Source organism: Colletotrichum higginsianum, chromosome 2 (genome assembly GCF_001672515.1).
Source record: "Colletotrichum higginsianum IMI 349063 chromosome 2, whole genome shotgun sequence".
NCBI lineage: Eukaryota > Fungi > Ascomycota > Sordariomycetes > Glomerellales > Glomerellaceae > Colletotrichum > Colletotrichum higginsianum.
The window spans coordinates 1,940,655-1,964,834 of NC_030955.1; the positions used below are offsets into that span (position 1 = coordinate 1,940,655).

A 24,180-nucleotide genomic window follows, 5' to 3' on the forward strand; every position below is an offset into this window, starting at 1 on the left:
AAAAACGCCAAAATGTTTTGCCCTTTACTTCACATGTCTCTGCCCAATCGTTTGTGTGTTTTGTTTTGCTTTGCTTTGCTTTGTGTGTTGTCACGAGGAGAAGAAAACTGCGTTTGATAATCCATCACTGCCTCCTCGAGAGTCACTGTCGACATCATAACTGTCGGATCTCTCAAAGACCGGGCGGGCCAGCATCATGCTTTCTGTCAGTATATGCCCATCCTCGTGGCCCATCCAGACTCCTTCTGGTTGATGTTGATTTGGTAGGGGAAAGGATTCGACCCCTGCGTCGTTATCGGAGGGATGTGGTCCTTGTGGGCGTTGACGAAAGTGATGACCTTCATGACGGTCGTCATGAGTGTTTGTTCCATGGCCTTCCGAACTTTTGCGCGTTCTGTTCCATCGCCAGTCAGTCAATGCGTCTCATCGCACCCCTCTTTCCCTCCCTCCCCTCCTGTCCTCCTGGCAAGTCATGTCCCAAGCGACCACTCAACGGAGGGAAGAGTATGGGAAACCAACCTGTCTCGGTCCTGGGCTCGGCGACAGTGACCTTGACTGTCCAGCATTCCCAGCAGACCTCCTCATCGCCGCGCATGAGCCAGGCCTTGCGGCGCTTCTTCTCGAAGAACTGGACGTTAAGCTGCCCGCGCCCTCCGCCGCCGCCCGAGCCTGTCGAGGTCGAGGACGAAGAGCGCTCGGCGTCAAGCTGGCGCACGAGGGCGGTGGCGCGCTGTTCGATCATGGTCTCGAGCTCGACGTCGTCGACATAGGGCAGGGTCAGATCGAGGACCTCGCGGGTGTAGGGGATAACGGCGGGGAAGAAGCGATGGAAGAAAATTGTGTGAAGGATTCCTGTGAGGTTGGCGTCAGTTTCTACCTGTTCAGGAGAGGTGTGCAACGTAGTCGCGGCGGCGCGTGGCAAGGTTGGGTGTTGCCATCTTGTTGTTGATATACGGAAATTGGTGAGGAAATGACGTCTGGCGGGGGCGGGACGGGAGGAGTGACATGTGGGAGGGAACTCCCCTACCTTTGACAACATCCCGTACGGAGGCCGGATCGGCGAAGGCGTCTAGAATAAATTCGGGAGGCGTTTGTTGCTGCATCGTGCCTGGGGAAACAATGTTATCTGTCGTATGAGAATATCGGTGGTTCTACAGTGTTGGTCTTTAGATAGATGCGGCTGGCGCAAGACGTGGGAGTGATAGCCGTAACGCAAGTAAGCCTCCTCTGATAGTGATAAGGGAACAAGTGTCGGATGCTGAGGGGCAACGTTCAGCCCAGCATAGATGCGCCGCACCGATAAGGGGGAAGGGGCGGACACATAAGAGAGGAGGGGAGGGAGGGGGATGGGAGGCAGGGATGGATGGGGGATTGGCCCCGAGCAGGGTCCCGGGGGGAGGAGTTCCTGTGATTCCATGTACAGTAGCAGTGGGCAGTGGGTAGCAGGCATTTACCAGTAGGTACCTCCTACCTACTTGGGTACGGAAGGCACTGTACCTCTGTACGCCACTCAAGTAGGGTGCCTAGGGAGGTGGCTTCTGAGAAATAGGTAGGTGGTGTAGCAGCCAGCGTTCGGCCAGGTGCTCAGCCACAGCTGTTGGGGACTCGAGAAGGCCCCACGGCCCACGAGCATGAATTTATGAGATGACGCGGGACACGGGTGTGGCTGGGCCGAGGTAACCACGGTTCACGACTTGTAGAGCAGCAAGCAGCGGGCAGCTCTTAACTGACCACCCAGGTTATTGTTACGTTGCCGACAAGCCTTCCCGGAGCTCACCCAGAATCGACTTTCTTGGATGCCCTGGGAGAATTAGGGAATGCCCAATTTTCTTCATACTACACTCTCGACTTTTTTGCTTCTTGGACTCTCTTCATCCGGGAGGTCAATCGGGTCCTCACTGGTGCATTAGTATTTCTTCCCTTTATATTTCCCAGTTACCTTTTTTCCTCTTTTACCTGTTCGTAATACCACCGACCTCACTCGCCTCGGCCGACGTCTCGGATCCCCTGTCGCCGCAGCACATATCGGACTACCATGTTGGAAGCGACTCGGCGATGGTTCCGTCGCAATAGGACGCCTCTCGCCGTCGGCGTGGGAGTCGTCGGCGCTGGCTACGTCGTGACTCAGTACGTCCTGAGCAAAATCAACGATGCGCGGGAGCGCATGGGCAGCGACCGCATCGCAAAGGAGAAGTGAGGCTCTCTCTCCTTCTTTCCGTCGTAATGAAGCATCTGACTAACACGACGCCGCAATGGGAGCAGCCTCCGACGCCGATTCGAGCAGAACCAGGAAGACTGCACCTTCACCGTCCTCGCTCTCCTTCCCTCGGCGACGACCAACATCCTCGAGGCGATGAATACGGAGAAAATCACGTACGAAATCCAGAAGATGAAGGGCCAGACAAAGAGCCTTAAGGCCGGCGATAGCGTCAGTCCCCCGAGTATTGCAGACACCACCATCACCGAGGACGACGGTCGGAGCATGGTCAGCAGCAGCGTCCAGAGCGAGAGCGGCGTACATGCGAGCATGGTGACGGTGCCGGGCGCTACCTCGGTGCCCACGGGAGGAGCTGAGGGTGGTGTGTCGCAGGATGGCGGCGCTGCCGCTGCTGTGGCTGCGCAAAAGAGCAAGAAGTCCAAGAGGCAGTTATGGGACGACTTGACAATAAGCTGTAAGTGAAGAAGCAATGCACTTGACGCGTGTAGGAGGAGGTTCTGACGACGAGTGCAGCCATCACGAGAGCGTTCACGCTGTTGTACACCCTCGCGCTGCTGACAATGCTGACGAGGGTCCAACTCAACCTCCTCGGCCGCCGAAGCTACCTGTCGAGCGTGATAACCCTCGCCACGGGCACCGCTCAGGCCACTATCAGCCTAGAGAACAACGACGATGATGGCCTCGACCAGCCCTACGGCAATGACTTTGAGACTAACCGCCGATATCTGACGTTCAGCTGGTGGCTACTCAACGAGGGGTGGAAGGAGCTCGGTCAACGCGTCGAGGCCGCCGTCCGCCAGGTCTTTGGCCACCTCAGCCCACGTGACCTGCTCAGCTTCGAGCAATTCTCGGAACTGACGCTCGCAGTGCGCAAGATCGTTGAGGGCGCCACGCCCGAGGAGCGCAGAGCGGCCAAGTGGCTGCCCTACCTCCTCCCGCCGCGGGACCGCGAGGATCACGTGCTGCGTGAGTCGGGCATCCTTGAGGAGAGCATCGTGGTGCTGTCCGAAAGCACTACGTCGCAGTCGCCATCATCGTCACCCGCTGTGAGGAGGCTTCTGGACGAGACATCGGACCTCATCGAGTCCCCTTCCTTTACACATGTGCTCACTCTCATCCTAGACGGGGGCTTCTCCCTGCTCGTGGACAAGAAGCTCGCATCGGCGGCGTTCGACAAGCCGGACCTGGCCGAGTCGGAGCCGCGCACCTCGCAGGTCGTGCTGTTGCCCAAGATTCTCTCGGTGCTTACGCGGCAGGCGCACGCCATCGGCAACGGCATGCCCAACGAGTATCTGCAGGAGATGGAGCAGGTGGCCGACCTTGAGGGTTTTGCTGCCGTCGTGTACTCGAGTAACTGGGCGAACGAGATCCACGACGATGAGGGTGGCATCATGGCGAGCGCCGTGGACATTCGCGCTAGCCAGGGCACCACGACCGCTACCAATATTCCCAGCCAGACGCAAGGGACGACGCAGGGGACTGGGGAGGAGAGCGTCATCATGGTGAACCCGGCAACCAGCTTCGAGAGCGCATGGGGCCGGGCCGTGGATAGGAATTAGGGCCGAACCAAAGACTTTAGGAACACAGCTTCCGCTTCGAACGTGATTGACTACTTTATGAGAACCATGGGCACACGGATGGGTACGGTGGCGTGGGCTGACGGGGCGGGCGAGGCTGGGTATAGGGACTTCAGAGGTATTGTTTGTAAGAATATAACCATGGCAAGAGATGGACGGGTCATCTCGAATCTGTATCAATAGTACGGGGTTTAGCCTAGAACAAGAGATGGCGGCTCCGTTCTTTTCTTCCGGTCTATCCCGCTCTAGTCCTTCCCTTTCTTTCCTCTGGTCCGTGGTGCCCTCGGGTATGGCGGCGTCTTCTTGCGTCATGGCGAGGCTCCCATTGACCTCGCTACTCGACTCTCATGTTCAGTCCGCACTTCCCTCGGCTTGAGCATCATATCCAAGACCCGTCACCATCTACGCCCTTCTCGCACAAGCTTCTTTTAGAAGCGAGTCGAACTATAGCCCGTTGCGAGAGTTGGCTGGTTGTGATGCCCTGGTCACGCAGCCCACGTCGTCGTCGTCGTCGCCGTCGTCGTCGTGTTTTCGTCTTCTTTCTCGTTCCGCTGGTCCATGGCGATGGTCGGCTCCACGCCTCACATCAAGCCCCTAACGAACTGGTCCAGACCCAGCTCGAAAAGCTCGTTCTTGACGCCCTCGCCGCCCTTGTGCTCGGCAGGCGACAGGGGGTTCTTGACAACTGCAGAGGAGTGCAGCACATGTCAGCGACGGTCTCTGGATCCAGCCTTTCCCCTTCCGATATCTGAGCTCTCATGACCCGGAAGAAAAGAAATGGGGGTGTGTGCGCACGCATGAGGACGTACCGTATTCAACCCAGAGGTTGATGTAAATCTGATGTAGCACGTTGCGCATGCTCAAGGTTGCCGTATCAGTGAGCATAACGAATCGCAGATTCGAGGGGGTCTCGTAGTAGTGCAGCTTGTAGGCCGAGGTGCGGTAGCTAATGAAGGCGTCGTCGTCGCCGCCGAGCTTGCGGACCATATTGCGCAGCGAGAAGACGGTGCCGAATATGAGCTTGGCGTCATCCTTAGCCGAGTTGACCTGGCTTCTGCGCAGCTGCTGCGACGGCGGTCCGCCCGAACTGGGAGTCGTGCCCGGAACGGGCAGGGGCGGCTGGGACGTCGGGCGTTCGGCGGGGAGCCATGTTTTTGAGTAAATGCATTCCGTGTGCCGGTCGAAGATGTAAAAGGAGTATACGACCATGGTGGGTGGGCAGCGAGGTGGGTGCGCCGAGGTGCGCCGGGCTACTGGGGGAGGTTGAAGGTGGGAGGAAAGGTGTTTTTTGGCGGGATTAGGGGCGCATGCCGTTGTGGGGGGTGGGGATGGTCGTATGGATGTGATACGGTTCGAGGAGTTTATAAGTCGAACTCGGGCTCGTTCGGTCGTTCGTCTATACGTTCGTCGTCGGTACGTTTGCTTGTCGTCGGGGCTGTTGGGTATCTCACGGGTTGGGGAATATGCAAAGTCGCAAGAAGCAGGGGCACAGCAACGGAGGATTGTAGGTAAGGGAGCTCGGGCTAGCCGAGTGAGCGGTGGTCGTCGTTCAGTGGCCCCCGACTGCAACCCCGGAGCGTGTGGAGCTAGAGCTGGTCCGATTTGCGTACAGGGGCCAATGGCGGTGCGGGGCCCTTTCTAGGTATGTACCTAGGTGTTCCTTGATGGCGATGCCCTGTGTCTTTTGGTGGAGTTCCCATGGATATGTGTTTGGTACTTCAACAAACAACCCCCAAGAGGGGTTCTCGCTGGCCCTACGAGGAATCGAGGGCCGCTAGTCAGCCCAAAAATGACCCGGTCAGTGGAGAGGGACCTGCGAGGCAAGGAGCCGCGATGCGTCCAATAATAGCGACCGGAGACGGCGAGGTTCGAGTAGAAGCGTACGCGGTCTGGCATGGATGAGATGGATACAACGGAATCGTAGGGCGCTGAAACTGGGGACTTGATCCTGGGAAACCCGAAAACCTGACGTAAGAGGGGCTGAAAGAGAGTGATACCGACAGCGACGCAGCTGAAAGAGAGAAGCGCCTAAATGGGGGTTTCCTGTTGTCCAAACCCCTCCACGGGGTTAAAAGCTCAGCTTGTCGTCGCTCTCGCAAAGTCCCGCTCTTTGTTTGCCCTTCGCCTTGCTTTTGAACGTTGGTGGAACATCGCTTTCGGGTTCTCGCGCCTCGACTCGAAAACGGCGCCAGCTCCGACCACGCGCCGACGTAGCTCGGTCACAATCATTGATCGTTACCACTAACCTTGCCGACACATAGGTACTTACTGTACCTACTACCTAGGTAGCAAAGCTTCGAAAGCTCCCCACCAACCCTCTCCAACAATTCGTCGCCTTCTCCAACATCACATCAAGCTTAACTAACCCCTTCCCCTTCATCAATCCGTACACCTGCCTGAAACGACCATGACGGACTCCTTCGGCCCTCAGAGCCCGCCGACCGAGGCCCTGGCCTCGACGTCTATTGCGACCTCTGACATGCCTTCGCCTACCATTGCCGTAGGGTTCCACGGCGAAGGCACCGCCGGAACTCGTGTCCCGGTCGCCGCTCACATGTACGTCCGTCATTCTTGTCTATGTCTCTCTGCGTTGCGATGCAACTTTGCACTGCCTCCCCCGCGCTCCACCTTCATGCCCCGAAGCAATCTACCTAACCTCCGTCGCGAACGCGGTGCAGATCCGATTCGGTAACCGAGCCAACAAAGTTCCAGAGCCCTTTGCGGCATCATCGCCGGACGCCCTCAGCCCATCGCGAAGTCAAGGTGTGTCTGCGTCTGCATCAAGCTCGTCTAACCAACCCCGCCGCCGCGCTGCAGTGCGTGGAGAGGGCGAGATAGCCGCGATGACACGAACCGGACATGCAACTCACCAAGAGCAGGAAACCCTCAATGCCGTGACGGAATACGGCGCCGAGAGTCACGATGGCTCGAGCCACCACCGCATCAACCAATACATCATCAAACAGGAGATTGGTCGAGGCTCCTACGGCGCCGTCCATCTGGCGACTGACCAGTTTGGCACTGAATACGTATGACTTCCTGGCCCCAAAGCTACAATTCTACTCACCTCATCCGTGTAGGCCGTGAAGGAATTCTCAAAGGTCCGTTTACGCAAACGCGCCCAGTCCAACATCCTTCGACAAGGCGCTCGAAGGCCACAGCGCTTCGCCCACCGAGTAAGCCTCAATGCGCCTCTCTCGCCGCACTTCGACGACGGTGGCCAGGGAGGTAAAGCTGGGTGGAACGCCAACGATGCGCTGTTCTTCATCAGAGAGGAAATCGCCATCATGAAGAAGCTGAACCACCCGAACTTGGTCCAGCTGATCGAAGTCCTCGACGACCCAGAGGAAGACTCGCTGTACATGGTCCTTGAAATGTGCAAAAAGGGTGTCGTCATGAAGGTTGGGCTCAACCAGAAAGCTAAGCCGTATAGCGAAGACCTGTGCCGTTACTGGTTCCGCGACTTGATTTTGGGCATCGAGTATCGTAAGTCATTTTTTCTTCCGTCCGTGTTCCAACTGACACACTCCAGTGCATGAGCAAGGCGTCATCCACCGCGATATCAAGCCAGACAACCTTCTCCTCACTGAGGATGATGTTCTGAAAATCGTGGATTTCGGTGTCTCCGAGATGTTTGAGAAGCCTGGCGAGGGAATGAAGACGGCCAAGTCGGCTGGATCTCCTGCCTTCCTGGCCCCAGAGCTTTGCGTAGTGAGGCATGGCGACGTGGATGGCAGAGCCGCCGATATCTGGTCTATGGGCGTTTCTTTGTACTGCTTACGCTATGGAAAGATCCCTTTTGAGCACGAGGGTGTGCTTGAGATGTATGAAGCCATCAAGACTGAATCCCCCGACCTGCCAGAGGAGGAGAACCCCGACTTCGTAGACCTGATGGGGAAAATCCTGGAGAAGGATCCCCAGAAGCGAATCCAAATATCTGGGCTGCGGGTGAGTGCTGATGCTATCAGGCTTTCGTTCGGTCTTGCTGACAGTAAATAGGATCACCCATGGGTGACAAAAAAGGGAACTGACCCTTTGTTGTCAAAAGAAGACAATTGCTCGGTCATTGTGGAGCCCCCAAACGATCTTGAGCTGAGCCGCGCTTTTACGCGGAAGATGAACCATCTCCTATGTGTTGTAAGTTAACATATGGGGGTTGAGATGGAACAAAACTGACGCCTAAACTTCAGATGAAAGCAATCCACAGGTTCAAGAGTATTCTCTCCAGACAAAGACAGAGTTCGAAGTCGTCGAGGGACGGAAGCTCTAGCCTGACGGTTGACCCAATCCGAGAAGACGCGCAAAAAGAGGACATTGAGGCCCTGATTGCAAAGCGTCGCGAGTTCTTGAGGCAGCAAGGTAACTCTACTGCCAACGGCAAGGCAGAATCGGAGCCGCTGATCCTTGGTATTGGCGTTGGTGCGCGGGATGAATTTGACAATGACGAGCCCTCTGCTGGTGACATAGCCGAGTCTCCCACCAACGTCGACTTCAACATCTATGACAAGGCTTATGAGGCTGAGGTAGAGCGCATCATGAAGAAGCCGGCGCGGCAGACGACCATGTACTTGACGCGCTTCGTCAAGGACCGGGAGCACTACAAAGAGGTGGCCAACGTCGTGGAGGGGATGTCTGCGGGTGTTACGCCAGTGGGCACGCCGAAGGCAGACATCCATTTGACCGCGTCGAAAGGCCGGTTTGCAGACTTGGTCTCTAGCATGACTGGCGGTTCACAACCGAAAGCTAGCGGCGAAGACAGGAATTGAGGGCGTAGTTGCGTACATGTGCCTTGGGGACATGGCTTGGCGTTGGACTGTTAGGCATTGTAACCTTTTGCCTGGTGTTTCCTTTTGAATATGATACCTGTTCGTGTCCAAGGTGGTTTAGGGTTTCAGCCGAGGAAATTGCTGCTCCGTCGTCATCACACAAAATATTCAAGAAAATGTCGGGCGATGCCAGGAGGCCACAGTAACCAGGTGGTATTTCTTCCAAATGCCCACAAATTCGGCCAGAAGAAACCAATAGGCAGTGTACAACGGTCTCTGCCGAGGCGGCAAGACCCGACTCACCATGGGCTCTTTCAGCCGTCATGCTCGTCCTGAGACTGGGCAGACTTCAGTTCTGGGCTGGGCTTGCCCTGCCAATCGGCGGGTTGAAGAAACCCTCCATTGTTGTCAGCGCGAGACCGTAAACCTTGAGTTTCCAGCGCTAGAGGTCCCGGGGAAAGTGGGAACGAAGGTGAGAGGGGTGAAGTAGGCACCGGAACCACCACGGGGTTGTGGACATGCTAGCTCAAATTATCTATCTTCAAATTGATCTTAACATAAACTTGAAGCAATCTGCAATTTGTCTTATCTAGCGGGATTCGGGTCTTGTAGCCACAAGATCGTACGTAGGAGAGCTGACTGAAAGTGTACGGCTCTCTCTCGCTACAGATTCTGCAACCGCTCTTAAGGTCCAGGTCGCCTCCTACATGTCGAAGTCAAAGCTCCAGAGGGGTTCAAGTAGCTTCTAGAAACACATTCACCAAATCATTACGACTGCGTAGTGTACGACCCAAATCGGCTAGCAGCACTCACATCTTAGACGCGTTTGGCTCCATTATCTATCACATACGGCCATACCCACTGGAAAACTCGGGATCCCGTCCGCTCTCCCATAGATAAGCCAGTGAGGGCCGGATTAGTAGTTGGGTCGGTGACGACCAGCGAATACCTGGTGTTGTATGTTTTTGCATGGTGATGACCATCTTTTTGAGTGGGATTCGGTCTCTGGGGTCTGTTCTCAAGACACAACATCGCAAGCTCTTTATCCCAATATAGCACTTAATTGCTCTCGAATCTAAAAGAGTAAGATGTAGAGGTTTCTTTTAGAAAGAATCGTTCTCTGCACCATAGTGTTTGCCTGTTTCATAGACTATATTACTCAAAACATTCCACTAACGCTTGGAATCTTGTCGTTTTTTAATTTGGCTACGAATCAATTTCGGGAAAGGCAGACGGGTTGAGGGAAATTGGAAGAGGGAGCAAAATAGAATGAGGGAAACGTCCATGCTGTTCTCATAATACTCAATTCAAGCTTTTCGTCCGCAAGATAATGATAGTGTCGGACGTGCGATTACCTCGTGGGCAACTTGCCCAATGTATTGATTGTCTTTTTCCTACACCCATCTTCGAGTCGATTGCGGCACGCTGTTCTGCTGCAAGGGACGCAGTTGGTTCTGTTGTACAATTGGCTTGACAAGAAAGTTGACAAGAAGGCATACCATCATTGGTTCAACCCTGCGTTGGTCCACAGGCCCAACCGGCAAGGTAGTTCAACGCTGCCTGTAACAGTAAGTCTCAACCAACTTAACTCCCATAAAGAGATTGTTACTCAACACCTACACTGTTAGCAGTCTGCTTCTCCTCGCTTTTCTCTTCCTCTTTCTTCCGCTCACAATGAACCCCTTCGCGTCGAGGCCAGAGGAAATTCCCGACACCGACCAATATGTGGATGTACCTTTCTACGGCCGGTATTTCCCCACACTGGATGATTTCCGTATCGATACTCAATATGTGAACTCACAATCTGCACGCTCCTTGCAGTATTGGGCATCGGTGCTTGGCCTCTGCGACCAATCCGTACGAATTTATCCGGCTGATGAGGGTGGCCGCGACGTGTTTGCGTTTGGCAGCATCATTATCAAGTCGAGCCATCTACACGAAGGAGTTGATGGTCGGCATACCGAGATCGACTACTCGTACGCCGATGCCAACGAGATCCAGGCCATTGCCCTCGCCAGAAGCGTCCTTGAAGATATGAACGTCAGAGTGCCACAGATATATTTTGCCGGGAAGGTTGTTTTAGTGCAGGCCAGCTTTTCAATTACAAGGTCGCTGATGAGGTCTACAGATCAATGGCCGTCAGGTGTTGGTTCAGGAGCGAATACCTGGCGTTGGGCTGAATGTTGCACGTCGGTACCTATCACAAGACCAAAGGAACAACTTCAAGCAACAGACACGAGAGTTGATTCGGCGGCTGCACACTATCAAGCCCACCGATGAACACCCTGCCCGGTGCCACGTCGTCCAGGATCCCGATATAATTAGCAACGGTCGCATCGGTCAGCTGGAAGCAGACATCCTCTTTTCCGATACCAACATTGACACGGACATGAGCTTCATGCACAATGACCTGAACGAGTCTAACATCATTGTTGACAATGATATGATCGTGGGGCTTGTTGACTGGGAGATGGCCGGTTTCTTCGGCTGGAGAACGGCCGGCGAGGTTCACCGTAAAATCAGAACGCCTCAGCGAGAGCATTTTGCTGCTGCCAACTTGAGCGAGGAAAGGCTTCAGGACATTATGTGGTGGGCCGATCTTTATGACCTGCCCGAGCCTCATGAGGACAAGCCGACACATTGAACTATAGTGCTCCCAGGTGTTAGCAAAAGACACAGGTCAGTTGCGTATTACTTTGGGTGACCTTATGGAGTATGACACAAGGAACAACAAACAATTTTAAACATGAAACCCCCTTCCATCTCCAGGGACATCCGGCTGTGGAGAGCGTTGATGTCACCACAAGGAACTCGACGTCGTCAGAGTCGGGCATCTCATAGCCATGCTATCCTTGAACTGTTGGAGACAATATATCCTGTCTATGCCCCTTATTCAAAGCAGCTGTGCCCACTGGTGAGGCCAAAAGATGGCGCAACATGTTCCTATTCAAGCCTTCAATATTTTCCATGGTGTACAGATGGTTAGCAATGTAGAGGAGTCTACTGCTTGCATTCCATTGCAGACGCAGTCCGGTCTTGTTCTGTGTCGACATTTCTTCAACGTCGCCGTCTAACTTGGGGAGCAAACTGTTAACCACCTCAACCATAACCCTGAGGGGTACAAAAGGGTCAGGACCTGCCCAATAGTCCATTCATTCGCCTCTCCCAAGAGATGATTGCGTTCGAGAATCTGCTTCAGCGTAACAATCATGGACATTTTGGTGCCCGTCTGGATGAACAGCTGCACCACCTGTCCTGAGCCGAGGTCCCGCTTGTATTTTGGGACAGAGACATTTTGGGTCTTTGACCCAGCCCACGACGTTCAACACCTCGGTTTATGGGCTCACTCGCCTGTTCCACTTCATGCCCAACCTCATGCCTCCGCAGCAGCAGCAGCAGCGGGCCATGAGGACGTGGATGGCTATGCTGAACACCCGGTCGACAGCCATGGACGCCATCAAGCCGGAATCATGTCGCGGAAGACTTCGTTGGCGGCGTGTATACTCACGTCAATGACGACATAGAAAGTTGACGCATTAAATCCCGACTGGCTCACAAATGTCGACGCGGTCACCCAGATGTACGTAGTGAAAGCGGTAAAAGGCGCACGCGATGATGGCCCGGAAGGCTGCCATGACAAGCCATCGGTTGAGCCCGCCAACTTGGTACCGTCATTGGGCCACAAAGAAGAAGGCCAAAAGCGAGAGGAGATGCAGCACGCAAATGGCGTGAAACAGGGGAGAGCTGCGGTTTGCAGGTCAGGTACACGGCGGTGCGAAGCAATGCGAGGCTTTAAAGCCGCAGCGCAGAGTTGACGGCCTGGAAAAACTCGGCGGAATTCTTCTCGGATGTAGTCAGCTTGATGATGGTCTTGAGTATGCCGGAAGTCAGGCAGACAGCATAAATCGAAGCGCGGTTCCGACATAGTCAGCATGAGGACAAGGAACAAGTGGGATGACTTGACGAACTCCAGTCCCGGTGGCGTCCAGGTTTGCTTCGATCACGCACTCCTGGCGTCGTCTGCCCGCTTCCAGCCATCCTGATGACTTTGACAAAATGGATACAAGCTAGGTAGGTAGTATTCGTTGTGCCAAGGGCGGTATCTCGCCGGCCAGCCTTGTACATACCCAGACGAACATTGGACTTGATAGACAAACCCGACAGCATAGACCTAGGTTCAACACGAAGCTGGAAAGCCCCCTGTGACTCCCTTTGGGCACCTGTCGGCCTCACTTCGATAAAGACAAGACATCTTGTTGGGGGGTGAGCTGGCCGTTTGGATGTTAGCCTCTATTTGTCCGAGCATTGTGTCCGAGTCCAGCCCACGGCATCCAACCCCAATACTTGTCACGAAGAAAGGTAAAGACCCTTCTCTCGGCGGTCGGAAAATGGAAATATCCACACACACATGAGCGTGCCATTCAGCCTCACCTGATCGAGATGGTTCGCAGAGAAAGCCTCCCGGTTCTGTTACCCCCTCCTCCCGTGCCGACCCCTCTGCGTCCCAGCCGCAGTTACAGCCAGGCACCTGGCGTCCATTCCAAGGGTTTGTTATGCGTAGACATAACTGCAAAGGGTGGATTCGCTCCAAGATGGAAGTTGACAAACCCGGTGAATCGTTCAAATATCAATCCACAGAAAAATACATCGGTTCCCGAGGTATTTCTCTAGTGCTTCTAAGAAGCATGTGGTTGGATAGGGAGAGACATAATCCCTTGCTGGGCAGGTGGCAGGATAAGATCACGCCAGAGGATCGAGTTCTATGAGACGCGACAGCATCCGCTATCATCAAAACCCACCTCAGTTCCCACAGCCTGATAAGCCCGTTAAGCGTTAGAGCAGCCAACCCATTAAAGGGCAACAGAAAGTCCTGTGTCTCAACCCCATCGCCCAACTTACCTGTCATTTCCTTCTCATACCCGATTCTCACCTCAGCCCTAGCAAGCCACACCGCCTGGCGGAGTCACAGACAATAGTCCATCGCACCATCCGACATACTCACACCGTCAACCCTCGTGAGCCCATCGACGGAGATAATACTCGCCGTGTTCACCCGAGACCAGGCCCGACAGACTCCGACAACTGATATGCCAGCCCTAAGAGAGACAACACCGCCAACAAAACAAGACAATGCTAAGCTTTAGCCGAGACGGCTGTCGAGACAATAGTACCTCTCTCGCGTACATTCTACCACCGGCGAGAACTGACAGGCAGAGTGAAGTCTTGTCTCAGGCCACCCTGGCGAGATGTCAACGCGTCTTCGACAGACCTCGATGCTCAGTACCAACCCACAAGCATGTGGGCGCTACATACCAGTCTCGTCTGCGAGTGAAGGCACACCAAGGAACGAACGGGATTAACACCATAACAAGCGACCATGGACTTGACAGCTCAAAAGATCGCCGCAAGAGATCACTCGACGCTGCTACACCGCTTTGCTGGACAGCCACACCCGACTCGCAACCCCTTAATGGTAGCGGTTTGAGACCATCTTCCCCTCACATAAAGCAGGAAAGAAAACTGTAGAAAATACCGAGCTGTACATCATCGTGGTAGGGCTGACAAGTGAGCTGAGATGAACACCCCAGGTACCCGTGGGGTGCTGCGGGCGCTAGGAAGGGGAGTCGCCGTCAGCTCGAATATGCATCGTGAAGTTACACCAGAGGTCGCAGCATCCCACGTGTGAAGGAAAGCTTTCGAACCAACCCGCAATCACGGCGAGGGGGTGTTTCCCAACAGAAAAGGAAAACACAACGACTAGGGGAGGGTTCAACCTCCTTTACAACACGAGTCCCACCCCTCTGCCATGGGCAAACCAGACTTGACATCTGATACCCGCGACTACATGCTTGCTAGGGTTCGGCTGACGCTTCCGCGGGCTGGTGCAGACGGGAAGGCGCGTGCTGGCGTAGCCCGGCACGCCAGACGTCTGGGAACCGAACGGGCCACTGAGCTGCGAGCTTGTTTGCACGAGGTCGCCGAGACAGGTGAAGGCAGGTGAGTGTTCGACATCACCGCCAACCCGTTGGCCAAGGGGTGGGGGGCGCCGGAGTGCAGAAAAGAGAAGCGGTGATGGGCACGGCACCGGCGGCCGCAGTCACTACATTCGGACCATTTCCCCTTGTACACTCGAAGCACACCGGCAAGAGCAGACGGGTTATTTTGGGGCATCCGAAGCGCATGTACTCGCAGCTGGACTCGCGCCAGTGGAGCGACTTGAGCGGGTAGAAGGAATTATGCGAGGGATAGATCGAGAGGATAACAGCAAAGACGGCGTAATTGAATGACGGTCAGAAAAGTGAAATGCTCTTGGCACCAATACCAACGCATCATGCCCACAGCCTCCTTTACCCGCCCAGATTGTAGATGGCGGCCGGAGGTCTTTTCGTATGGAGTTGGGGTCATGCCGTTCGGACAGTTCCCCCGGTTTCCACCCCTGAGCGAACAGGGACTCGGCAGAGCCAAGCATTTCACATAGCTGCGGCACACCTGCCAATCGCAGGAGGGACGCAGTGAAATTACCGCTTGCGGCCATGGGACGTTCGGAGAGACGGTGAGGGGAACCCGCCCTGCAATTGCGGTGGAATGAGAGCTGCAAGCCTGCAAAGCCAAGCCCAAGCCAAGCCAGCCTGAGGGCTGTGGGAGGAGGCAGAGGTCCGCAATTAGGAGGCCGCCAGCTGCAGCTATCCCATGCTCGTTGCTCGTCCTGCAGACTTGTGCGGATACCCCAGCCCGAACCTCACATAGTGTAGGGCGGCCAGCATCAACAGGCGGCGCGGTGGATAGGGTGTGGAGGAAGAAGCTCTGACCCCTCTTCTCCCCCGAAAGACTGTTGAACAGCACTGCAACCAGTATAACTGGCTGTAACAAGGAAGGGCAAAAAAGAGCACCCGACGTCTTTATGTGTGCCAATCGACAGGCGATCTGTGCTGGGCAGATAGCATCGGAAGCGTAGTATCGAATCAACCGGAGTGCTGGTCAATGACAAGTGACGGGGGGTTGCGCCAGACTCTTGAGCGGCGGCACAGACAGAAACGGGCACGGCAGCATCGGACAGGCGTGTCGAGTCGAGTTATGCCAGACAATGAGGGGTTGGGAGACATGGATGGGAAATGCCTCATAGCAGAATGCAATTACAAGAGTGGAGAGTGCGTCGTTGTGTTTCTGAGTCGGTGCAGGATCATGTCTGTAGTGTAATCACGACTTGTCTGCCTGGCTACAGCAAAAGGCGCTGTATGAGACCGCGAGGTGAGGGGTGAAAGTACCGCCTTAGCGAGATCAACATGGTCCACAGGCGGGAAAATGATGTGAACGTACCGGCAATCTGGTACGGGTGTCGGCAGGTTCGTCTCTGCTCGTGTCTGCCGCATGTCCGACTTGCGACAGAAGGCGACAGCACTGCATGCAACAGGTGAAAGAGACGTCGTAGCCCACAGAGGGCCCGGCTAGATTCATCAAATAGACTCTTGTGCTGAACGTTCCCGAAAGGAGTGCCTTCAGACCAAGTCCTCTTAGAGCTTCGCTGATGCGGTTGGCTAAGCCTCCTCCTCGTGATATTAGCCTGTAAGTGGCTAGACTGGAGGGCTCCATCTAGGTAGCACTTGCCGACTGTGTTGAATCGCTGCCGCAAGGTGAGCACACCTGGAGGACAGCAGAAGACGAGAACGATGGAGGGATTGCCCCGGGCAGGTTGCAGTGAGCGAACAGGATGGACCAGCTCACGGTGAGGATCGTTGCAAGCTGCCGAGGGATTGGTGGGTTGCGGAAGTCGGCGTAACAGCGCAAATTAACACTGAGACGAGAGCAGATGGCAATCAGTGCGTCGATAGGTGCAGCGAAAGACAATGAGCTCATTGCTCTAGTCTCCAGATGACGGATGAGAAGGACGGGAATGGGTGCCAAGGAACGTTACACAAGTGCATGGGGGCTCCATGGCTGAGTGGTCGCGCAGTCAAGACAGTCCCCGATTTGGCCCTAGTGTAATAAAGAGTCACACGACCTGGGATAAGGAGGCGAGGACACAAGCGAAGAGGTGGTGGATGGGGGAATGAGAGAGAGAACAACAAGATGCAGTGCATAACACTGGGAACAGGCCAACAGCAGGTGGATAAAACTGGACAGGACAATGCTGGTGTGCGACATCAGCGCGTCAAATAACCACAAGCCAGGTCGTCCAGTAAGTGAGGGTGCGGGCAGGCGAGGAAGCGGCGAAAGGGAAACGGGCCTTGGTGCGTGTGGTTCAATGCGATCCTGATTCGGGGCCCCGTCTGGGCGACTGGAAGGATGTTGTGTTGCCTGCCATTGCCGTGGCCCGCAAAGAGAATGGATGTGCGCAAGTGCTTCAGTGTTGTATTGAAAACCGCACTGGAATAGGTGGAGAAAAAAGGGCGAGCGAGAACAAAACTTGCATCGGCAAGAAAAGGAGACACGGACATGCTCTCATGACAGGGCCTGCCGATGAAGAATGGGGAACAAGGCTTGACCTGTGATTCGGTACGTGGTGCCGGCTTGGTATCTCGTGAGCCATCCAGACTTCGGCCTGCATGTATTCGGTCGGCTGCTTTACACGTCATGAGCTTGCGCAAACACTGTGCGGGGTAGGCATGCGCCTGCAGCGATCTGACAGTACGGCGCCTACGGCGATACTGGGCGGCTACGGGAAAGAGAACCTAACGCCAGCTTGGGAAAACACGTACCAGAGTACCGGCCTCGACTTCTGCTCCCATTCATCAGTCCTTTACTGTCGAGTTCTTCCCCCCCGCTACAAATTTTGACCTCACACAAACGGGAGGGGGGAAAAGCCACCCCTTCCCAATGTACCGAGATGAGCCGGTTGCTGAGAGGCGGGAGGGACAAGAAGAAGAGGGATTTAAAGGAAGAAAATCTCGAATCGACCAAAGCGACAACGGGGGGGGGCAGCCCCAACATCAAGAGTCGGTCTGTCTTGTCTGCCAATAGTTTCCTGAGCAGCAGCGAGAGGAGCAAACGAAACGCACCCGGAACGCCGTCGTCTCTTCTCTCAGTCTCAAAACACACACACACACACACACACACACACACACATCCCCTCTGGCCTCTCTCTTGCATCAGGCTTCGCCCTCCCACACTCTGTCCCACGCTATGAGGTCGTCCAAGACATTTCCAAGACTTACACACAGTTCACAGGGCGGTCCTTGTCCACCTTGTGCAGACCCCGTCTTGGCTTTTCTCAAACCCTGGGCAGGCGAACCCCTCCAAGTGTGCTCTTCTGCCGTAATAGTGTCCACACGCCGTCACCAGGAAATGGCCCCTCCTCTCCTCTCTCATCGCTTGTTGGATCCCGCGTGGTCGCATCTGAAATCTCACTTTTTGTCTTTCTTGCGCACCTCGATGCAGCCAGCCGGCCCATGTCATTCGTACCCACTGACGTTCGCAAGACCACCCTTTGCCCTTTTTCTCACCGAGCTTCGTGGTGTAGATGTCTCTTGGCGCGGGCTCCCCAATTTTGAACGCTATCTGCCCTGCTTGCGTACCGCTGCTGCACGGCACCGCACACCTGTGATCACCTGGTTCCTTGCTCTCTCTGCCTCTGCCTCTCTGCCCTGTCTGGGCAATTATCATCCCTCCATGTCATCGATCAAACAACCCGCACGGCAAAAACCCGGGAAGCTTGACTGGTCGTTGACACATGCGCCGCCCGCAACCCCTGGACAATGTGGTCATCGAAGTCGCAAATGCCGCCCCAGTCTGTTGCTCTCTTCAACGAGGAAATGATAGACCCGTTGACTGGCATGTTTGTCATCCCCCCAAGATGGGTCAACACATAAATGGACCTAGCTAGAGGAATGGCGGCTTCGACGTAATGACACGACAGCCCCCCATCGCCACATGCCGACTTCATCCGGCGCAGGTTGAGCTGGCGGCGGATTCTCGCACTCTGTTTTTGTCAGAGTGTATTACTCACTCCACTCTATTCTTTTTGGATGCGCGTCTTTTTTTTCTACCACATTGCAGGCCGCGGGTCTCGTCTACAGGCGGTCACGGGGCCATGAGGGAGCGCCAGCAGGCATAGGCGTGGAGAAAGAGCGGACTTCTCGACTGAGTTTAGCCAAGAAGCAACAGACGACCGCAGTGACGGTGGCTGGGTGTCGTATGTAAAAAAGTGACTGAACGGCAATGTTTTGATTACATAGCAGGCCAATCTCTAGAGTAATGAAGTAGTAAATGCTAGGTAAGAGGGACGTCTTTGTTGGGCAATTCCAGAGAGCGTCGCCCTGGCCGGCGTGTACCTGGCCTGCCCCAGATCAGAAGGAAGAAAAGGCGCAAATTGGTCTCCATCAAAGAGTTTCCGGCTGCCGAGTTGTCCAGTCGCTTCATCGTCGTCGTCGCCGTCGTCGCCCACCCCCGTCCCGTTGGCTGCTGCTGCTGCGAAGTCTACAGTACAAACTAGTCGGCTTGCGGCACCCAAGAAAAACCGAGACGGCTATCCTGGCTCCTGAGGGACCCTCAGGGCTGCGCGTCTTGCATGTCATATACCCGTTCCTGCCATTTCCACCCGTCATCTGCGGAGGCGGCGTCGTTCCTGAGAGGCTGAAAGTGTCAAATCATTACCTCAGATAGACGGACGTACCGAGCTACCGGCGGTGTTGACGATGTATTTCGGGTTTTTCTTCTTCACTTTTTTTTTTGGGCACTCTCTGGTACCCTAACCGACACAGCAGTGTAATCAACCTAACCTTATCTTAGTGGTTTTCACATCGCCGACCCACTCCTGGCAGGGTTACTCGATGCAGCTACGTTATTGTTACCGCATCTGGTTCTTGCCTGCCCTGCTTCCCGCTGCGTATCCGCGTCGCGCATGGAGAGCGTGGGTGGTGGCTGTGTGCGGGTATTTGGTTTTTCTTACTGCTCAGCATTTGGTATTGCCTGACAGACACTGAGTGCTGCTGTACCCTTTCCTGCTCAGGACCATTTGGGATGTCACTGACCCGTTCCTCCTCTCCGCCGTTACCTCCCTCGGTACAGAGTACCTATTTTGTTTTTGCCCCCATTCCCTCATTTCAGTTACATCGGCTAGCCTCCCCGTCTCCTCTCCGTACCCCTGGATATGTCCTCTCCGTTCCTCCTCCAGTGTGCTGTCGTTTGAGGTTACGGAGGGAAAACCAAATACGCCACTAGCGAGCAATCAAGACGCGGGACCACACAGAAGGAGAAAGGAAGAAGAAGAAGCACAGGGAAAAAAGAAAAAGAAAAATGAGGGTTCCCTAGCAGACACCATGCCAAAAATGATATCAGTAGCCCCCAAGATCTGTCCAAGGCTAGTCCAAATCGTGATGGTGTCTGTTCAACATTGGGAATACCTTTCCGCAGCCAACGCTTACAAGCGCATCCCCCAATGCCGACGTCCAACGACTGGCCCACGCGCCTCTCCAATTAGTCACTTTCCACTACCAGTGGCCACACACCTTCTGGATTGGCCTGTCTTTTGTCTTTTGCCTTGTACACAGGCCCAGTTCCAGCGGCCCTCTTTCAACCGTTCCTTCGGACATTCGCGTCCTCCACCGTCTGTCCAGGGTCTAGATACCACCACAGATTTGGGTTTCAGGAGAGGACCGGAGCACCAGGTGTGGGGATTTGGCCGTCTTCCACACTAAACGACGGTAAGCTAGAAAGCGGTCATACCTGCTGCAGCACGCTTTTCTGTCAGCCAACAGCGAGGCAAGCCATCGAGAAAGAAAAAACACACTCACACGCGCCCCCGTCATTCACTTTGTTCGCCTTCGCGGATCAGTGTTGCTGACAGATCAGACTTTTGGTGGTGACCAAGCCTTTTCAGCTCTCCTCCATGGAACACCTTAATGTTCCTCCCCAACCCTCCAAGGATTAAGAAGTACTTGCTTATTCACTGTCTGGTTCCCCCAGAGCACTCACCCAGCCTTGTCACCTCAGTTCCGCTTACACCGCCCGCCGCCGCCGCCTGTTGTTTATTTATTTTATTAGTCTCTCCGATTTTACTTTCTTCTCCCCTAGTCCAGATCCAAGCCAAGCAGAGCAGAGCGCAGTAAAGCAAAGGAAGTGACAGTACCGGCACTACACACCACTTTGGCGATTCAGGGCCAGCCAAACTCAGGTGCTTGGCCAGTCCTCGTCAACACTGTCGTCGGCTGCGAGCCATCAGTCGCAGGGCCAGTACCACGACCGGTACTGGTACTAGTACCCTTTTGGTGGAAGTATAGGTCCAGGTCCAGGTCCACGTCTAGGTCCCAATCCTGAGTCCAGATCCATAGTCAGACCTAGGTCCAGGTCCGGGTCCAGATCCAGTCTTTCATCTGCTCTCGTCGCCTTGTGCATAGTGCAGACAGACTGCAGCCAGCGCGCTGCACTCACGACCGACTGCACTGCACTCTCAACTATATCGAGCTGCAGGGCAATCCAATCTCTGCTTCATCTCGCCCCACCTCGACCCTACTCTACCTTGAAAGGCGCTACACATCCTACGCTACTTAGGTATTCTACGTACCTACCTATTTACCTACCTAGGTACTTAGTTACACCCAAAGGGCCACCTGCCATCGAGACCTCCACGTCCTGCCTGCGCTGGCTGGGTTGGGGGGGGGATTTTTTTTTCTCTTTCCATTTTCCTTTTATTTTTTATTTTTTTAGACGCCCTTCCTCATCTTTTCCAATACATCCAGCATCCTCTTTCTTCCTCATCTGTTGCGCTTTTTGTCACCTCTGACAATTTTTGTTATTGTCTTCCCGTTGCCCACCTCCCGCGCACGCCCTGTCTTCCAACAGACCGCTGAACGCTACCCACCCACCGCTCCTGCCACGGCTGTACTGCTCTCGGCTCTCCCACTCTTCTCTCCCACCTACATAACACGTTAATCCCTACCCCCATCCCATCTTCTTCGTCTCGCTGCCTTTGCCATCCAACTTCTTCCCTCCAAGGCCATCACTGTTGCAGTGCCCCCTACCAACGTTCACCACAGGACAAAATTGGAAGAAGGGGAAAAAGGGGGTTGAAACAGGTCTGCCATTTTGTCCGCCCTGCGAGTCACGACTACCTGGGCCCGAGCCCTTCCCACTGCGCCGAGGCGTTCTTGACGCCACAGCGTGCCCTCTTCCCTTGCCAGACCTGACTTTCGAGACTCGACGGTACTCCCGAATTCGACTCGAGTCGCCAAACTCTCTCACTCCCTCTCTGCCACCCCCGCCGCCCGCATAACCCGCCGTTGCTGCTCTCTGCAGCGCTCGCAGTGCTCGACCTTCCCCCTTCCTTCTCTTTCTACCTACTCACCTGGCTGCACTTTTCCCCATCCCTACTGCGGCTGACACCATCTGCCCGTCGCCGACAGCCGGAAAACAAAAGCGGCCAGAAACGGAAAGTGAGAGCCAACCACAGGGGAAAAAGGAGAGGCCAAAGGTAGTCGATCGGTCGCATTTGCGTATATACCGCCCTCTGTCCTCTTTTCTGCCACCTCCGGAACCTCACCCACCATCAACAACAACGAAAAAACCTGCTGCTGCGCCCGCGCTCATGCCTTCAGCTTCCGCCGCTATGGCGAGCCCAATAACCACCTCTGCCGCCAGTTCCAAACCTTCCTCTGTCAAGTCAGACGGCAAAAAATCGCCGCGCTTGACCCCGCAAAATGGCCAGTCCCCCGCCAACGGCAATGCGTATGAGGCCCTGGCGAAACCTGCCGACAAACCCTCAATGAAGGACAAGCTCACACGCATGTTCTCTACGAAAGACGTCACCAGAAACGCTATCGAGGTCCCCCAGCGTCCCCGTGGTTCCAGCTTTAATGGCACCGACAAGCCCCAACCCCCGAGCAGAAAGCCCTCTGCAACCACCGCAGAGAAGGTCTCCGAAAAATCCGCCGCCAAAACCGCGAAACCGCCTGCAAAGGATCTCCATCGATTCATGGTGAATCAGGAGCTGCAAGGTGGCCACGAGCACCACCTCAAATCAAGTCGCCGCCAGGAGAAGCTTTCCGACATGTGGCGCACCCTCATCGGCAAGAAGCAGGAGCATGCCGACAACGACCTGTCCCTTGTTTCTAACTGGGTAGACACTCTCAAGGCCGAGAAGGAGGATATGGCAGGAGACAAGAGGAACGGACCCAACGCGACCTCGTCGCTCGTCGAGAAGTATGGCAAATGCCAGGAGGTAGTAGGCCGTGGCGCCTTTGGAATCGTCAGAATATCCCACAAGAAGATCGAAAACGGAACAGAAAAGCTGTTCGCCGTCAAGGAGTTCCGCCGCCGTCCGGAGGAGACGGAGAAGAAGTACAGCAAGCGCCTGACGGCCGAGTTCTGCATTTCATCGTCGCTCCGTCATCCCAACGTCATCCACACCCTTGACCTTCTTAAGGACGCCAAGGGCGACTACTGCGAAGTCATGGAGTTCTGCGCAGGCGGTGACTTGTACACTCTCGTGCTCTCTGCCGGTAAGCTTGAGGTTCAGGAGGCCGACTGCTACTTCAAGCAGATGATGCGGGGTGTCGAGTATCTCCACGAAATGGGAGTTGCTCACCGCGACCTGAAACCCGAGAATCTGCTGCTCACTACCCGTGGCGGTCTAAAGATTACAGACTTTGGCAACGGGGAGTGCTTCCGGATGGCCTGGGAGACGGACCCCCATATGGTGTCTGGTCTCTGCGGCTCTGCCCCCTACATTGCGCCAGAGGAGTATACCGACAAGGAATTTGATGCTCGCGCTGTCGATGTCTGGGCCTGCGGAGTCATCTACATGGCCATGCGCACCGGTCGCCACCTTTGGCGTGTTGCTCGCAAGGACGAAGACGAGTTCTACGCCAGATACCTCGAGGGTCGTCGTGATGAGGAGGGATATGGACCCATCGAGTCCTTGCACAGAGTAAGTTGCTGGACAGACCCCCAAACAGGTAAAAACACTAACGCTTTGCAGGCGCGCTGTAGAAACGTCATCTACTCTGTCCTGGATCCCAATCCCCTCCGACGCATCACAGCTTCCCAGGTCCTCAAGTCTGAATGGGGTCGCGAGATCAAGCTCTGCAAGGCAGGTGAAGAGGGTCTTTGATCACTTCACATCCCGTTCTGATGGACGACTTTTTCCTCATCTGCAGCAAGCGCTCAGCTTCTCTGCAAACAAAACACCCTCAATGGCGGAACAATGGATGGCTGGCATTTTGCCTGGCACATGGATAGATGGAATTGGTCTGCACAGACAGCGTGCGTCGACCGGCAGTCGTTTGACTCCTCTCCTTCAGCCTGCTTCGATTCACCCTTTACACTTGTTTTCCTGACGATTTTACGACACCCCCATGCGACCTCGTTATCGCGAGCATCGGCGTTTGGCGTTTTACCCCCCATTCTACTTACAACACACTACCTTCTGTTCAACGTACATACAACACCCCTGTTCTTGGAACGGGCATCATCGCAAAGCAATGCTACAGAGACGGAATCCACGTTTTTGGGGTTGACTTGGTCAGCAGTACCCAACCCCTAGGGAATGAAGCTGTAATGAGCGACGGTTTGGAAATGGCATCCAACACATGGAAAGGCGGATTTGGGTGGGCGTTGTGGATGAAAGCCCGGTGGGATACGGTGACTGGACCCGTAGGAATCGGTAAGGATAGATGCAGAGGCAAAT

General features: G+C 54.9%; 9 protein-coding genes across 9 annotated transcripts; 5 read left to right on the forward strand and 4 right to left on the reverse strand.

Moving 5' to 3' along the window:
• Positions 1-206: 206 nt before the first annotated feature.
• Positions 207-1,103, reverse strand: CH63R_02340 (Duf1649 domain protein; the record flags this gene model as incomplete). Its single annotated transcript, XM_018297315.1, has 3 exons — positions 207-394; positions 520-852; positions 1,028-1,103. The coding sequence occupies 3 exons, from the start codon at positions 1,101-1,103 to the stop codon at positions 207-209; spliced, it is 597 nt and encodes a 198-aa protein (XP_018162131.1).
• Positions 1,104-2,035: 932 nt separating this feature from the next.
• On the forward strand, positions 2,036-3,777 carry CH63R_02341 (Peroxin-3; the record flags this gene model as incomplete). The annotated part of the gene is made up of 3 exons (XM_018297316.1): positions 2,036-2,193; positions 2,260-2,672; positions 2,732-3,777. 3 exons carry the CDS (start codon positions 2,036-2,038, stop codon positions 3,775-3,777), a joined length of 1,617 nt encoding a protein of 538 aa, XP_018162132.1.
• Positions 3,778-4,376: 599 nt separating this feature from the next.
• On the reverse strand, positions 4,377-5,004 carry CH63R_02342 (Sybindin-like family protein; the record flags this gene model as incomplete). The annotated part of the gene is made up of 2 exons (XM_018297317.1): positions 4,377-4,480; positions 4,605-5,004. 2 exons carry the CDS (start codon positions 5,002-5,004, stop codon positions 4,377-4,379), a joined length of 504 nt encoding a protein of 167 aa, XP_018162133.1.
• Positions 5,005-6,202: 1,198 nt separating this feature from the next.
• Positions 6,203-6,633, forward strand: CH63R_02343 (uncharacterized protein; the record flags this gene model as incomplete). The annotated part of the gene is made up of 2 exons (XM_018297318.1): positions 6,203-6,351; positions 6,474-6,633. 2 exons carry the CDS (start codon positions 6,203-6,205, stop codon positions 6,631-6,633), a joined length of 309 nt encoding a protein of 102 aa, XP_018162134.1.
• Positions 6,634-6,638: 5 nt separating this feature from the next.
• CH63R_02344 (Calcium calmodulin dependent protein kinase) lies at positions 6,639-8,561 on the forward strand (the record flags this gene model as incomplete). Its single annotated transcript, XM_018297319.1, has 5 exons — positions 6,639-6,824; positions 6,876-7,281; positions 7,328-7,743; positions 7,795-7,932; positions 7,986-8,561. The coding sequence occupies 5 exons, from the start codon at positions 6,639-6,641 to the stop codon at positions 8,559-8,561; spliced, it is 1,722 nt and encodes a 573-aa protein (XP_018162135.1).
• Positions 8,562-10,235: 1,674 nt separating this feature from the next.
• On the forward strand, positions 10,236-11,205 carry CH63R_02345 (uncharacterized protein; the record flags this gene model as incomplete). Its single annotated transcript, XM_018297320.1, has 2 exons — positions 10,236-10,601; positions 10,690-11,205. 2 exons carry the CDS (start codon positions 10,236-10,238, stop codon positions 11,203-11,205), a joined length of 882 nt encoding a protein of 293 aa, XP_018162136.1.
• Positions 11,206-12,018: 813 nt separating this feature from the next.
• CH63R_02346 (uncharacterized protein) lies at positions 12,019-12,495 on the reverse strand (the record flags this gene model as incomplete). Its single annotated transcript, XM_018297321.1, has 1 exon — positions 12,019-12,495. The coding sequence occupies one exon, from the start codon at positions 12,493-12,495 to the stop codon at positions 12,019-12,021; it is 477 nt and encodes a 158-aa protein (XP_018162137.1).
• A 4,207-nt stretch (positions 12,496-16,702) lies between these two features.
• On the reverse strand, positions 16,703-17,648 carry CH63R_02347 (uncharacterized protein; the record flags this gene model as incomplete). Its single annotated transcript, XM_018297322.1, has 2 exons — positions 16,703-17,214; positions 17,258-17,648. The coding sequence occupies 2 exons, from the start codon at positions 17,646-17,648 to the stop codon at positions 16,703-16,705; spliced, it is 903 nt and encodes a 300-aa protein (XP_018162138.1).
• Positions 17,649-22,080: 4,432 nt separating this feature from the next.
• CH63R_02348 (Serine threonine-protein kinase hal4) lies at positions 22,081-23,604 on the forward strand (the record flags this gene model as incomplete). The annotated part of the gene is made up of 2 exons (XM_018297323.1): positions 22,081-23,421; positions 23,473-23,604. 2 exons carry the CDS (start codon positions 22,081-22,083, stop codon positions 23,602-23,604), a joined length of 1,473 nt encoding a protein of 490 aa, XP_018162139.1.
• Positions 23,605-24,180: the final 576 nt, after the last annotated feature.